The 14,595-nt window shown below is 38.2% G+C and overlaps 1 protein-coding gene across 11 annotated transcripts in view; it reads right to left on the bottom strand.

Moving 5' to 3' along the window:
- LOC117980048 (kelch-like protein 2) overlaps positions 1-14,595 on the bottom strand; it is a 105,087-nt gene that overhangs the window by 52,658 nt on the left and 37,834 nt on the right. For all 11 annotated transcript variants that reach the window (XR_010112014.1, XM_055111784.2, XM_055111786.2 and 8 more), the window contains one exon: positions 9,431-9,537. Coding sequence is in view for 10 of the 11 variants with exons in the window: in XM_055111784.2 (XP_054967759.1) it covers positions 9,431-9,537 (107 nt within the window). In the remaining variant the exon portion in view is untranslated. The remainder of the gene's footprint in view (positions 1-9,430; positions 9,538-14,595) is intronic.

Here is a 14,595-nt window from a genome sequence, read left to right as displayed (position 1 = left end):
CATGCATAGCCTGCACCAGACACAGAGGCTCCACCCTCAGTGAGAGGTCACAATCCTCATGCCAGAGACAACGAGAAAACAAATTACCTATGATGCTTAGAGAATGCAAGGCATAACAGGGATCACAATAATAACAAAGAGTTAGTCAATAACAAAGCTTATTACAGAGATCTTCTACCTCAGATTCAGTTCCTGTTTGTCAACTGCAGCAACTTCACGCTGAAGTCATTTCCATACCAGCTTTATTACTAAAACCAGGTATCCTTCCACAAAACTGCCTGCTAAAAAAACAGTACAAGACTTTCTTCCTAATACCCACTTGTGGAAAAGAAATAGGGAAGGAGGAAAGAGAAGGGATGGTCCCTAAGCCAAGGAGACTTGGGGAGAGTAGGAGGCAAGTTTAAGCACCGAGGTGTGACAACATAAGTGAACTATGATACATGGAGACACAAGCAATTGAATGGGGGTGGGGAGGGATTCAATTAAAAAGTAAAAGGACAGTCCAAGAATAATGCTGAGGGCCATGGGCAAAAAAAGATTTGGCTCTAGAATTCACTAAGTTTCAAAGGTAAAAGAAGCATGAGAACGTGCCACTATTCATCACCTTCACTTTAACCCAGCATCTCTTATTAAACCATAACATAGCCTCAAGATTTCTTGAAAGCTCACTTCTTTTTCTGATACAATGCACTGTCAGCAACCATAAACTATCAGAAAAGTCTATGGGAAATCATAATTACACAAAATTCCTTTGTAAACAAAACCCTGGGAAAAGAGAAATAACAATAGTGGTGTACATTTAACCACGTTCTTCCCTGGAGATTATCTCTGACAAGATCTCAGAAAGAAGCTGTTCACCTCAGAGCTAAAATATCCCAAAAAACTACCCTGCTACTTCCCAGGAAGAAAAACATCTCTTTGTATGACAAGGGAAGTAGGAGAGTTAATGAGAAAGATGTACCTATACCTACATAGCAGGATGAAAGGGGACTGAGTTGTATGTCTGGTGCTACAGCAAATGTTTTTCCCGTGCTTACAGAAAGGGGGAAAAAGGAAGGTCAAGGAATACAGAAAAATAAGTTTTCAGCCACATATAAGGCACCTTTCTCTATCCTATTCTTGCTGGATCCTGTGAATAGTTGGGGTATAAACTGATAGTCTGTATAAACTGAAGCCTCTTTTGTGCCAAAAGTTAAGACATTCTGGTGATTCCCACTTGGACTTGAGACAAAGGCCATAACTGATTCACCTACAGAGCCCCAATAATATGCAAAGCCCTTCAGGGCCTGGGGCCACATGAGCACAAAGCCAAACAGCCAGTACTCAGTTAAGCACGACTTACCTTAGGCAAAACCAAGTGGGACTTTAATTTACATGTATGACTGAAAAATAATTAGTTATCTGCCAAACAGTTTTTAATATTATAGTTTTTAAGGTATTGCTATAAGATGCATTTTGCTAGTTCAAATATTTGTCATTTTTAAGATTATTTTTCTCCCCAGAAAACTGTATCTGCTTTCAATAAATTCAATTTCAATTATATACTGTTTTGAAAACATTTTAATATTTTTATATTAATTTACAAAAAAGTAAGAAAAACAAAAAATGTGCCCATGACTGTATTAATGGTTTAAAAATTCTAATTACTATGAATCAAAGCCCATACTAAAGAGTATTGTAAAAGTTATTTATATCTAATTCCAGTTGTTACATTATTACCTTAGTTTTTGCCCTTTGCTGTGTTTTCAGAGGAAATCTTTAAACAGTATGGCTTTGTGAGATTTCTGATTGCTAACGCATTTTAAAAACTATCAATGAGAGTCAGGTGCTGTGGCTCACTCTTGTAATCCCAGCTACTAGGGAGACTGAAGCAGGAGAATCACTTGAGCCCAGGAGTTCAAGACTAGCCTGGGCAACACAGCAAGACTCTGTCCTATTTAAAACAAACAGAAAATAAACTAGGCTATCCAATGATACTGTACATAGTTTATCCTTACCATTTGTAACCTCCCATAGTCTCTATAGAGATTATAGTTTCTTGTTTATGTTTTGATCACATAACTCTGAGCTTATATCAGAACTCTGAAGCTACATTATGCTATCCATACAAACACCTATACTAAAACCCTGAGTGAGAGTCATCCTTGATTCTCTCCTCTTCCTTACCCACCAGTCCCACAGTTCACTAAAACTTGCAGAATTAACCTTGGATAGATCTCAAATAAATCTTCTCACCTTCTCACCATTGGGGATCCTATAATCTCTTGCTCACACCAATGTAGCCACCTCCTAAATATTTTCCTGCCTCCAGTACTGACTCCACAAATTTGAGCACGGAGTTCAAAAATCCTTTAGTTTCTCCCAGTCCAAGCACACATGTCCAGCCCCTGATTCATTGTCTAGCCTTCTCTCTCTCCTCCCGCTATTTCTAAACTTGAAATACATTATTGAGAAGCTGTTTGTTGTTTTCTGCAGACACTAAGCAATGTCTTACCCCTGATGCTCTTGTTGAACATTGTCCTCTCTGTCTCCCCACCCACTCATTTCCCAGGCTAATCTCCACTGGAACCTCTCTAGGTAGCCTTATCTGTTGGTGGCCCAAGGCTGGATTAGGTACAGTTGGGTACCTCATGCAAATCCACTCTGTCATAATCAACTCTTTACCTAGTTCTCCTCCTCTGAATTCTTAAGCTCACTGAGAACAGGGATGAAGCCTTTCTTATCTCTGTATAACATGTCTGACATCTAGTAGATACCCAATAAACACTGGTTAGATAAGTAAATGACTAGATGAATAAAAAGTAAAGCAAGTGCCAATTTAAAATGTAGCATTTTGGCTGGGCGCAGGGGCTCACGCCTGTAATCCCAGCGCTTTGGGAGGCCAAGGCAGGCGGATCATGTGAGGTCAGGAGTCCAACACCAGCCTGGCCAACATGGCAAAACCCTATCTCTACTAAAAATACAAAAATTAGCCAGGCATGCTGGTACATGCCTGTAATCCCAGCTACGTGGGAGGCTGAGGCAGGAGAACTGCATGACCCCGGGAGGTGGAGGTTACAGTAAGCTAAGACCACACCACTCACTCCAGCCTGGGTGACAGAGAAAGACTCTATCTCACCAAATAAATAAGTAAATAAATAAATTAATTGAATAAATACATAAAATATAGCATTTTTACTTAACGTAACTAATGGCACTTTAAAATTAGTCTTAAACATGGATATTCTAGCTATGTAGGATTTCAGTCAACAAACATTTATTGAACATCACTATACATTACAGAGTGAGCCAAACACTTTCACTGGCAAATACCACATCATCTCTACCTTTTTTTTTGAGACAGAGTCTCATTCTGTTGCCCAGGATGAAGTGCAATTGTATAATCACAGCTCACTGCGGCCTTGAACTCATGGCCTCAAATGATTCTTCTGCCTTGGCCTCCCAAAGTACTGGGATTATAGGCATAAGCCACCGCACCCTGTCTCCTATCTACTTTTATTGAGAAAAAAAAGGAAGTCCTCCAAAACATGGAAGTGTAAGAATACATATATGGCTAAAAACATTCCCATCTCGCATGCCTATAGTCCCAGCTACTCAGAAGGCTGAGGCAGGAGAATCGCTTGAAATCGGGAGACGGAGGCTGCAGTGAGCTGAGATCATGCCACTGCACTCCAGCCTGGTGACAGAGCGAGACTCCATCTCAAAAAAAAAAAAAAAAAAAAAATTCCATCTCAAGGATCTTTAATCAGGACTCCTGAAGCCCAACATAAACTGGTAACTTCACTTATCCATTGCAAAATGAATTTATCCAATGAATAAATGAAAAGTGAATAGGTTTAAAAAGATAAACGCTAAAATTCATTTCATTTTAAAAATTCTATGATTCTAATTTCAGTTATTTAGCACACAAAACATCTGAAAAAAAGAATAAAAGTGTAACACAGAAACTCTGACTATGCTGAAACTCTAAGAAATAAATAACAAATTTATAGCTATGTTTAATAAATCTTATTCCATTACTTTGCAAGTTCCACTTGTCATCTACTCTAATCACTACCACCTTTTTGTTCTTAGGTTACAAAGCAGTTACTGACACACAGGCATTTTCAGTTTGGCCAGGTGACCTTGGTGGCCCACCAGCCACTCTCTATGATGGTCAGAGTATGTAACTCTCCAGTTCTACAGCAAATCTAAGGCCAACATGGTAACTGCATTGCCCTGCCAGTTTTGGTCTGGTTTGGGTAACTTCTGAGAAAGGTTTCTTAGCTCCTAAAAGACAGAGTCCTCCTTCCTTGACATGTTGGGTCCACTCTTGCAGGCATCTTTCATTTAGGAGAGGAACAAACCTTAGGATATTTTTATTGAGGATAGAAGGGTAGAGAGACAGAAGAAGATTCTTGATGAAATTTTCAAGCTGTAGATCCAATCACGTCTGGTGCCCAGCCTGCTTTCTTAGTATTTAAACCAGTTTGAGTGGAGTTTGCTGTTACAGGCAGCCTAAAGCATTCCAACTTAAGTTCTTTGTGCAACATTCTATTTAATTTTTTTCAGAGCCATCATCAATACCAGAAATTATCTTTTGTGTGTTTACTTACTGTCTAACCTTTCTTCTTCTTCCTAACTAGAATAATGAGAACAGGAACTTATCTGTTTTATTCATCACTCTAGTCCCCAAAGCCTAGGACAATGCCTAGCAGAGAAGATTCTCAATAAATATTCCTTGATGAATGAAAGCATGACTCTTAGACAAACATAACCATGTATATAGCTTTTTAAAATCTTACTTCTTAGTCACTCAAACAATAATCTGTCTTTTCCTATTCTAATTTATTTTACAGAATCATGTTCAATATGACAAAAGAAATCAAAAAGCACACCAAAAAAAAAGGCTAAAAATAAAAATTTCGTATTCAGTACTTCCCACCAGATTTCAGAAATGTTAGCCTGTGGCACAAATAAATCTCAAAGTATGTGTTAAGCAAACAGCTTTCTAAATGCCACATTTGTAACCAAGAAGTAATCTAAAAACACAAGAACCCAATTTGGTATGTTCTTTCTTAAGTAATAGTTAAACAACTTGGCCTTGCTCTAAATAGGCCCATACTTCACAAAGTAAAACCCTGTGACTACATCACAGAATTACTTTTCACTTCCCTTCTCTACTCAAATACTTGGAACTATGACGAGTAACAGAATTATTTCTTAGGTGATATAATTTAAATGAAAACTTCACTTACAGTTTATGAGATTAAAAGTAAGACCCAACAAAAAACATCTGCATATTCCCCATTTCCTAATAGGTTAGTCACAGGAAAACAAAAGAAGAGTAGGGAAACTCCCTGTCCCTGAGCAAGAGAATGTAAATGTACATGATGTTTGGTGGAATGAAAGCATCCAATGGTCTACTTGTTAACCTCACCATAATTTTTACCAAAAAAAAAAAAAAAAAAAGCTTAGCAGGGCTTCAGACCATGAAAAACAAAGAAACAAAGTACTCATACTCTGGCAAATACTTAAATGAGTCTACATACACTAAATTACCTAGACCCAATCCCCGTGTCTTCTTTTTTTTTTTTTCCTTTTTTGAGACAGGGTCACATTCTCACTCTGTTGCCCAGGTGGAGGGCAGTGGCATGATCTCAGCTCAGTGCAATTCTGCTTCCTAGGCTCAAGCGATCCTCCTGCCTCAGCCTCCCCAGTAGCTGGGACTGACTATACAGGCACGTGTGACCATGCTCAGTAAATTTTTAAAAAAATCTTTTTAGAGATGAGATCTCCCTATTTCTACCAGGCTGGTTTAGAACTTATGGGCTCAAGCAATTCTGCCACCTTGGCCTCCCAAAATGCTGGGATTACAGGCATGAGCCACTGCACCCTGCCTTTACCTTTTTTTTTTTTTTTTTTGAGACAGAGTCTTGCTCTGTCGCCCAGGCTGGATTGCAGTGGTGCTATCTCGGCTCACTGCAAGTTCCACCTCCTGGGTTCACGCCATTCTCCTGCCTCAGCCTCCCGAGTAGCTGGGACTACAGGTGCCCACCACCACGCCCGGCTAATTTTTTTTTTGTATTTTTAGTAGAGACGGGGTTTCACTGTGTTAGCCAGGATGGTCTCAATCTCCTGACCTCGTGATCCACCTGCCTCAGCTTCCCAAAGTGGCCTTTATCTTTTTTATCTAATTTCTGCCAAATTGTTGGCTAAACAGTAGATTCAAAAGTAGAAGAAAAAAAAAACAGTACAAAGATTGCTAGAAAGTCAAATAACATCTACTGCTGAAAAACCATAAAAGTTTAGCCTAAATAATAAGCACATAGAAAGATGCTTGACATCATTGGTCATTAGAAAAATGCAAATTAAAACTACAATACTATGCTATTTCAACACCCACTAGAAGGGCTATAATTTTTTAAAAAGCGGTAGCAAGTGTTGGCAAGGTTGTGGAGAAATAGGAAGTTTCAAACATTGCTAGTAGGAATGTAAAATGGTACAGTAACTTTGGAAAAACAGCTTAGCAGAATTTTTAAAGTATAAATTTACCATGTGACCCGGCAATTACACTCCTAGATATCTACTCCCAAGAGAAATAAAAATATATGTCCACACAAAGAACTGCGCATGAATATTCATAGCAGTACTATTCATAATAGCCAAAAATTGAAACAACACAAAAACATCCATCAACTGGTAAATGGAAAGTCAAAAGCGGTCTATCCACACAGAATGCTATTTAGCAATAAGAACAGCAAACCTTCCTTTGAAACATTTACGACACGGATGAACCTCAAAAACATTATGTGAGAACAAAAATGTTCTAAAATTGATTTATGGTGATGGCAGTACAACTCAGTAAATTTGCTAAAAATCAGTGAGTTGTGCACTTAATATAGGTAATTTTTTTTTTCTCACTCTGTCACCCAGGCTAGCATGCAATGGCACCATCTTGGTTCACTGCAACCTCTGCCTCCCAGGCTCAAGTGATCCTTCCACCTCAGCCTCCTGAGTAGCTGGGACTCTAGGCTAGGGCCACCACACTAAGCTAATTTTTTATATTTTGATAGAGATGGGTTTTCACCATGTTGCCCAGGCTGGTCTTGAACTCCTCAAGCAATCCACCTGCCTCAGCCTCCTAAAGTGCTGGGATTACAGGTGTGAGCCATTGCATCCAGCCCTGAAATGGGTAAATTTTATGATATATAAAATATGCCTCAATAAACTAGTAAAAAAAAAGTTAGGTACTCAATTCACATTTTGTATATGTGCCAGAAATTAACATAGTATTCCTATTTTCAAGTACTTTAGCACATAGCAATCTAAAATTTGACTAAGCATAAAAGGTATATTCTCAGACAGAAACCAGTTGAACTGCAAAAGCACCTACCTACTAGTTAGTTGTAATACACTATAAATACTTAGAAAATCAGAATGTCTTCAATGCCTCATTCCCTTTATGAATATGAATATGAAAAGCTCACATATTCATAAACCACGTCAGCTAAATCATGAAGCATAGAGAACCATTAGACAAAAACAGAAGAGGGAAACCGAAATGCAGTTTAGATTATAAAGCAAACAGAAAAGAGAGCTAAAGACATAATAAGCTCTCCTATCTCTACCTAGCATCCATTTCACTGGATGTCTAAGGCTCAGGGAGTTTGGAGACACTAAGTTTCCAAAGCCTTTTGAGGGGAAAGGAAACTAACCTTTATCTTACAGGTATAAGTTAATCACTCTATTTTTGTCACTCTGTGGACAATAAAACATTTATCAAAAAAAAAAAAGAGCCTAGCTTAAAGCTTTCCAATCTTGTACAGAATATAAAGAAATTTAGGAAGTTAGAGTAAAAAAGAATGGTGATGATGACCATAATAATTACTGTCAAAATTAACTGATCATTTTCTATGTGTCAAGTGCTAAGAAATTCACACATATGTTCTCATTTAATCTTTACAAAAACTCTAGGATGTGGGTAATATTATTATTCCCATTTTCCAGATGGGGAAACTGAAGCACAGATTAAGTTTTCCAAAGACCTAGTAGTTCCAACAAGTAAGTGGCAACAGCAGTGTCATCTGAAAGAAGGCCACCAAGGGGACAGCACTTTACAAGGGAATTCCTAAAGTAGCCCAGCACATTCCAGATCGAATCCTTCTCTTACAAGCCTTAGAGACTCTCTCTCTCTAGAAAAGTGTCCAGCAGTAATAAATAAGATGTAAATCAAGAGACTAGAGTGAACCCCAAGACATAAAAATCTGACTAGTCTCACTTTACGGGTATTGACTTGTCAGATCAACCTCAGCTCTCAGCTGAAAGGCAACCCTCCCAAACTTGGCTCAGAGCCCACCTGCTATCCTTCTTTATTCCTGATTATTTAACTCTGTTCTGGAACAGCAAGATCATAAAAGGCTGAAAACTGAGCAGGGCTCTGGTCTCCTCACTACTCCCAAGACACCCAGAAAAGTTTTCACTCAGTCCGTCTTCTCCATCTGACCTTCTACACTCATCTTCATCTGTGTAAACCCCTCAATCCATCAGGTCTGGGGAAATCCTTCTCTCAGTGCTGCCCATCACAGCCCTCAACGTCTGACCACTGCTGTGAGCACTCAGATCTTCCATACACTATTACCTATTAAAGGGTGCACATCCATCTGCCTAGCTACACAGGAAGCTTTTGGGGCAGGAAGCATGTTCACATTGTTTTTGTATGCCTTGAAGTATCTAGTAAAACAGTAGCACCAGAAATACTTAATAGTTTCTAAAGTAAGAAGAGCTTTGTATTTTTGCCTTTTGGTATAACTACATTTCTATTTGTATTTTCTATTTGGCATACCAATACCCTAAGATTATAAACTCATTGATGTAACAGATAAAAACTTCATTTCTTTGTACAGTATATTTTAAAAAAGAATGAGAGTAAGGGATTCAAGTGTGACAGACATAAATTACTTCTTTTCCAGAAGTACTAAAATCATTCTATATATTTTCACAGTTGCCAAAGTAAAACGTAAGCTTGTAGATAAATCGCTTTATTTTCTTATATTTCCAAATGAAGGATATTAAATAAACATCTTTTTGTTCAATGTAACACTAGATGAAACAAATGTAAAAATCATTTTAAAAAATGTAAAGTGGTTTCCTTTTGTCAGAATAATAAAGTGCCAAAAAGCTATTATAAATGGCAGGAACTAATACACATAAGTATAACTTACAGGGAGAAAGTTGAGCATAAAATTGTGAGTGTACCTATGTATAGGCTTACTGACCCCCAACAATGAAAAACAAAGACGAGGAGGAATTTGGAACAAAGCAAGAACATTTTCTTCCACTATAATTCTTCATTTCATAAAAGTAAAATGTTAATAACAAAAGAAAATGTGGTAAGAAAAGCAGATCTGAATACATTTTTTAAAATGCCCATAACTAAAATATTTCATACCTGTAAACATGGCATGAAAATAAGGACTACAGGCGGCCAGCACCACTCTATGAGCAGAAATTTCCATGTCTTCTGCCACAATTGTGACATCGCACAGCAAATTTTGACTGTGTAAAAAGCAGAGAGAAAAAATTTAAATGATATCAACAATGAATGTATTGAACATCCTATGCAAAAATATTACAGTAAAGCCCACTTTCATCAAGTGGAGACTAATGTAAAAAACACCCATCCTTTGGGACATGATCCCTAAACATGAAGTACATAGAAAACAGCTGGGATAAAGGCCCAACATGCCTTGGACCCTCACTAAGAATCCTGCCTTTGAAAAACACAGAAATCTTCCCAAACTTGATTATTGATTTCTCAACCTAAAGGCAATTACTGGCAGCAAACCATCAATGGACTGCAAAAGAAGAGGCTGTCTGAATAAGAAGTAGCGGCAGAAGTGGCAGGTGTAGTCTGACATGAAGATGAAGAAAAAACACATGCCAAAAATTAAATTGGGTGAAATACCCACCCCCTCCCAAAAAAAAAAAATCTTAAAAGACCCTTTTAGACTTGCTGCTTGAGCATTTGAAGCTTAACTTAATCACAACATTTTACCAATGCAAAATATCTCATCCTTCAAGGCCAGAAAATATTACATCTAAAGTTAAAAAACACTTTGGCCAGGTGCAGTGGCTCATGCCTATAATCCCAACACTTTGGGAGGCCAAGGTAGGTGGATGGATCACTTGAAGCCAGAAGTTTGAGACCAGCCTGGCCAACATGGCGAAACCCAGGCTCTATTAAAAATACAAATATTAGCCAGGCATGGTAGACCACACCTGTGATCCCAACTACTGAGGAGGCTGAGACACAAGAATCACTTGAACCTGGGAGGCAGAGGTTGCATTCAGCCAAGATCGCACCACCGCACTCCAGCCTGGGTGACAGAGTGAGACTCTGTTTCAAAAAAAAAAAAAAAGCGTTGGCCGGGCGCGGTGGCTCACGCCTGTAATCCCAGCACTTTGGGAGGCCGAGGCGGGCGGATCACGAGGTCAGGAGATCGAGACCATCCTGGCTAACACGGTGAAACCCCGTCTCCACTAAAAATACAAAAAAATTAGCCGGGCGTGGTAGCGGGCGCCTGTAGTCCCAGCTACTCCGGAGGCTGAGGCAGGAGAATGGCGTGAACCCGGGAGGCGGAGCTTGCAGTGAGCCGAGATCGCGCCACTGCACTCCAGCCTGGGCGACAGAGCGAGACTCCGTCTCAAAAAAAAAAAAAAAAAAAGCGTTTTGTTACCTAAAAACCATCATTCAGCAACCATATTATTGTATCTCTAATTTTAAAACATCCATTGTAATTCACTCAAAAACATGTGGTGAGCATTTTTGACATGCAATACGTGGTGCCAGATCATACTCTCCAGGTAATTAATAATGTCACAGAATATTTTTAACAGAAAACATTGCTGATGCTTATCTAGAACAAGCAAGAAGGCTCCAAAGCCTACAACCTGCCTTGCTAGTAGTCATACTATGAATGACTGAAACAGGTGTGGTGAAAGTAAATGTCCCTTCCACACCTCACATACCCAAGCACTGAATTTATGTCTATGCGCATAGTGCATGCAGGTCACACTTGGCACCCTCCTCTACTGTTCTATTTCCTAAAAAGGTGGCCTGCCTACTTCTGTAATTTTCTAGTAGCTTACAAGCAACATTTTCCATGAGCTTGACGAAGTCCTTGAAGTTTTCCACCTGTCCATACTGCTTGCAAACTTGTTCCCATAAAGTTCATGCCAAAACTTTTTGGAGAGCCTACTGGTAACTATTCTCCTTCCAGTTTAGGAGAAATGGAAGAAAAAAAGAGTACCCCAGCATCAGTGATGACTGCATCCCAGGGCCTCATTGCTGATGAGACTGCTATGCCATTTAGATTATAGTATGGCTCGTGTGTTACCAGTTTAATGGCTCATGATGCTGTATGAGACATAAAGCAGGTCCCATATTGGAGTCATAAAAGGTGGCACAGTATCACTAATTTACAATTCCTCCAGATCATTTTAGAGAACTGACAAAGTTTACCATTTGCTCTGAGAATATAAAACCATTCTGCAATTCTATGAATTCCATGGGTTCACATAAAACTAGGGTGGAAAAGTCAGTGGTGTCAGCAGTGTTTTCAGGAAGGTACTATGCAAGAGTTTTACCTGCATGTATTATTTCATTTAGTGCCCACCACAATGTTATAACGTATTATTTTTATCCCCAAATTTATAGCTGGGGAAACCAAGGTTAAAGTCCTCCAACTAGAGGCAGTGCCAGGATTCAAATCCACAGGCTAACTCCAGAGCCTCTTGACCACTACACAAAACCTAAAGCTATACTGTTTTAAGATCTGTTAAAGTTTGAATAAAACAAGAAAGGGAAATAGTAAATAAATTATAAATAACAACAATTTATTTTTTGACATACAATATACTAGAAAGTATTTTTAAGTTCTATATATAGCTAATAAAAGCTCCAAATTTAGTGGGTTTTAAACACTACCTCTACAGAATATTTTTAAAAATCAAAGTTTGTTCATTCATTCAACAAAGTACTGCAAGACCATCTCTGCCCTTAAGAAGACCAGCAGAAAAAACTGGCAATGCAAAAATTATAGGATAAAGTGGAAAGCACCGTAATAAAGATGTTATGGAAAGGTTGGGGTGAGGGGGCTGCATTTAAATCAGACTGGGGATCAGAAAGGGCTTCCTGCAGCTATTGGCCTTAAACTGAGTTCTAAAAACAAGTAAGAGTTAGCTGGATTGAGAAGGAGCAAAAGAATCCCAAAGAGAACATGATGTACTATCGCATGGAGACCTGAAGCAGCAAAGCAGAATGCGGAACTGTGAGCCAAGAAGAGTGGGGACAGAGAAGGGTGGGAGCGAAGAAACTCTGGAGGCAGGTAAGCAGGGTCAGCAGAGCATGCATGGTCTCTCTAGAATAAAGCAATCCAGGTTTCTCTTTTGTGACCTGGGGATTTGAACACAACTCAAACATGAGTCAAGTGCATCTTTATGCCTATTTTCCTTTTGTCAGTAATCCCTCCTAGTGCTTTAGTTTCAAGACGGAACACAAGTGGAATTACACCTGAACACCTCAAAAATCACATAACTAATTACATTTGGCTTCAATTACAATTATTCATTGATCCAAACCTTCTAACATAATACCTGCCGGCTGTCACTTACATAATTAACTTGGCCTTACTGACTTATTAGTTAATGTTAGTTAACTAATAAGGTTAAAACACTGCTAAAATATTATGCAGCCACGTCCTGGGTTAGGTCTCAGAGCCACTTTACACATTAAGGACATGCTTAGTTTTAGTATTCAATTTTTTATCTGTCTTCAGTAATAACATATTTTAAAACAGCATTCAGAGATGAGAGAGCTAACAAACTCTTACTAGTTTGTGTCACTAAGCATACAATGAGTGTATATCAGTGTGTGTACATTGAGTCTGGCCCTTACCTTTTTCCAAATTTGCATGCTTACAAGAAGCTGAATGACTTTTGAGTGAGAGAGCTACAAATGAAAAGTCTGGCACTAAAAATAAGAAAAACTTCTTTTAGCAGCCCATATGCAAAGTCTTCCATGGTGAATTTCTAAGTTTATGTTCCTATTACTTGAAATCTAATGAGGGATAAACTGTAGGAAAAGAAGGCCTCCAAAATAATGGTATAAATAAGTTGTTATTTAGCAAAATTTGCATTTATTCATTCACTTATCAAGGACTGTGTGAGCTTACCAAAATAAACAAGATTAACAGCCATGACAGTATGAAGTTTACAGTCATGTGAGGGAGACAGACAAGGAAATAAGTGATTATAAAATGAACCCATGACTTTAAGATGGGACAAGTGTGGGATATTTGGAAACACACAGGAGAAGCTAGGCTCAACCTTATGGAAAAGCTTCAGAATGAAAGTGGCTTCTAAGCTCAAATCTAAAGGGAAAAGAACAGGAGTTAGATAGGCTTAATGTAAAACTCAAATAGCACAGAATAAAGAAAGGCACTCCATCTCCTAAATAAAATTATATCATGAAAATTGGTCCTTCTCAGGAAAAAAAGAAACTGCTTTGAAAAGGTATGAAACATGCCTGAACATACTAAGGCATCCTTGGGTTTTCTGATATAAAATGAATGAATTCCTAAGACTGAGAAAAACCTGTCACTGCTTTTAAAATGCACGGTGTCTATCTTCTTAAAAGTAAAATATGTCTCATAATAGGGTGACTGTAGTCAATAATAATTTAATGATACATTTAAAAATAACTAAAAGAGTATAACTGGATTGTTTATAACACCAAGGATAAATGCTTGAGGTCATGGATATCCCATTTACTCTAATGTGGTTATTATACATTATATACCTGTATCAAAATATCTTAGGTATACCTGAAGAAAAAGGGAGACTCCCTTAAGTTCACTGTTTAATTCACTTGCCGTCTAAGTAACAAAGTATGAATTCATACAATAGACACAATAACAATTTAGCCAAAATTCAACAGCCACAAATCAAATGTTTTTATGGATGCACAACAGATAATCTAATCCTAGTAGTGATATAGGTCCCATGATGCCTAAAATCCTGGAGGAAAAACACAATAACCATTCCTTTAAGAGGGCAGATCAGGCTATTTTGCTTAAATATCTTCTGGAATGTTAAGAACTGCTGTTATGAATGAACAACTCAATATTTATGGGTTGTACAGGATATAAAGGTGAACATTTGAATTGCTTCATATGATTCATCCTTACTGAATACTTTCAACTCCTAAATATTAAGGATCAAACTTACATTCCTTGTAAATAAAGCCAATAGGTTGTGCCCCCACCACTAATACTCATTGAAATTGTTAAAGCTCAAGTACAGTCTTATCCTATAGCCTAAAAAACAGTAGGTTTTTTTTTTTTTTAATTTATTTTAAACACAAAATGCCACCTTTCAACAGTTGCTCTTTGGTCTTCTCCAAAAGCTAGCAATCTAATTTTGTCAATAAAACTTATCTGGGCCAGCCTAGCCAACATGGCAAAATCCTGTCTCTACTAAAAATATAAAAAATTAGCTGGGTGTGATGGCACGCACCTGTAATCCCAGCTACACGGGAGGCTGAGGTGGGACAAT

Source organism: Pan paniscus, chromosome 3 (genome assembly GCF_029289425.2).
Source record: "Pan paniscus chromosome 3, NHGRI_mPanPan1-v2.0_pri, whole genome shotgun sequence".
In the NCBI taxonomy this organism is placed as follows: Eukaryota; Metazoa; Chordata; class Mammalia; order Primates; family Hominidae; genus Pan; species Pan paniscus.
This window is presented reverse-complemented; position numbering and strand designations above follow the sequence as displayed.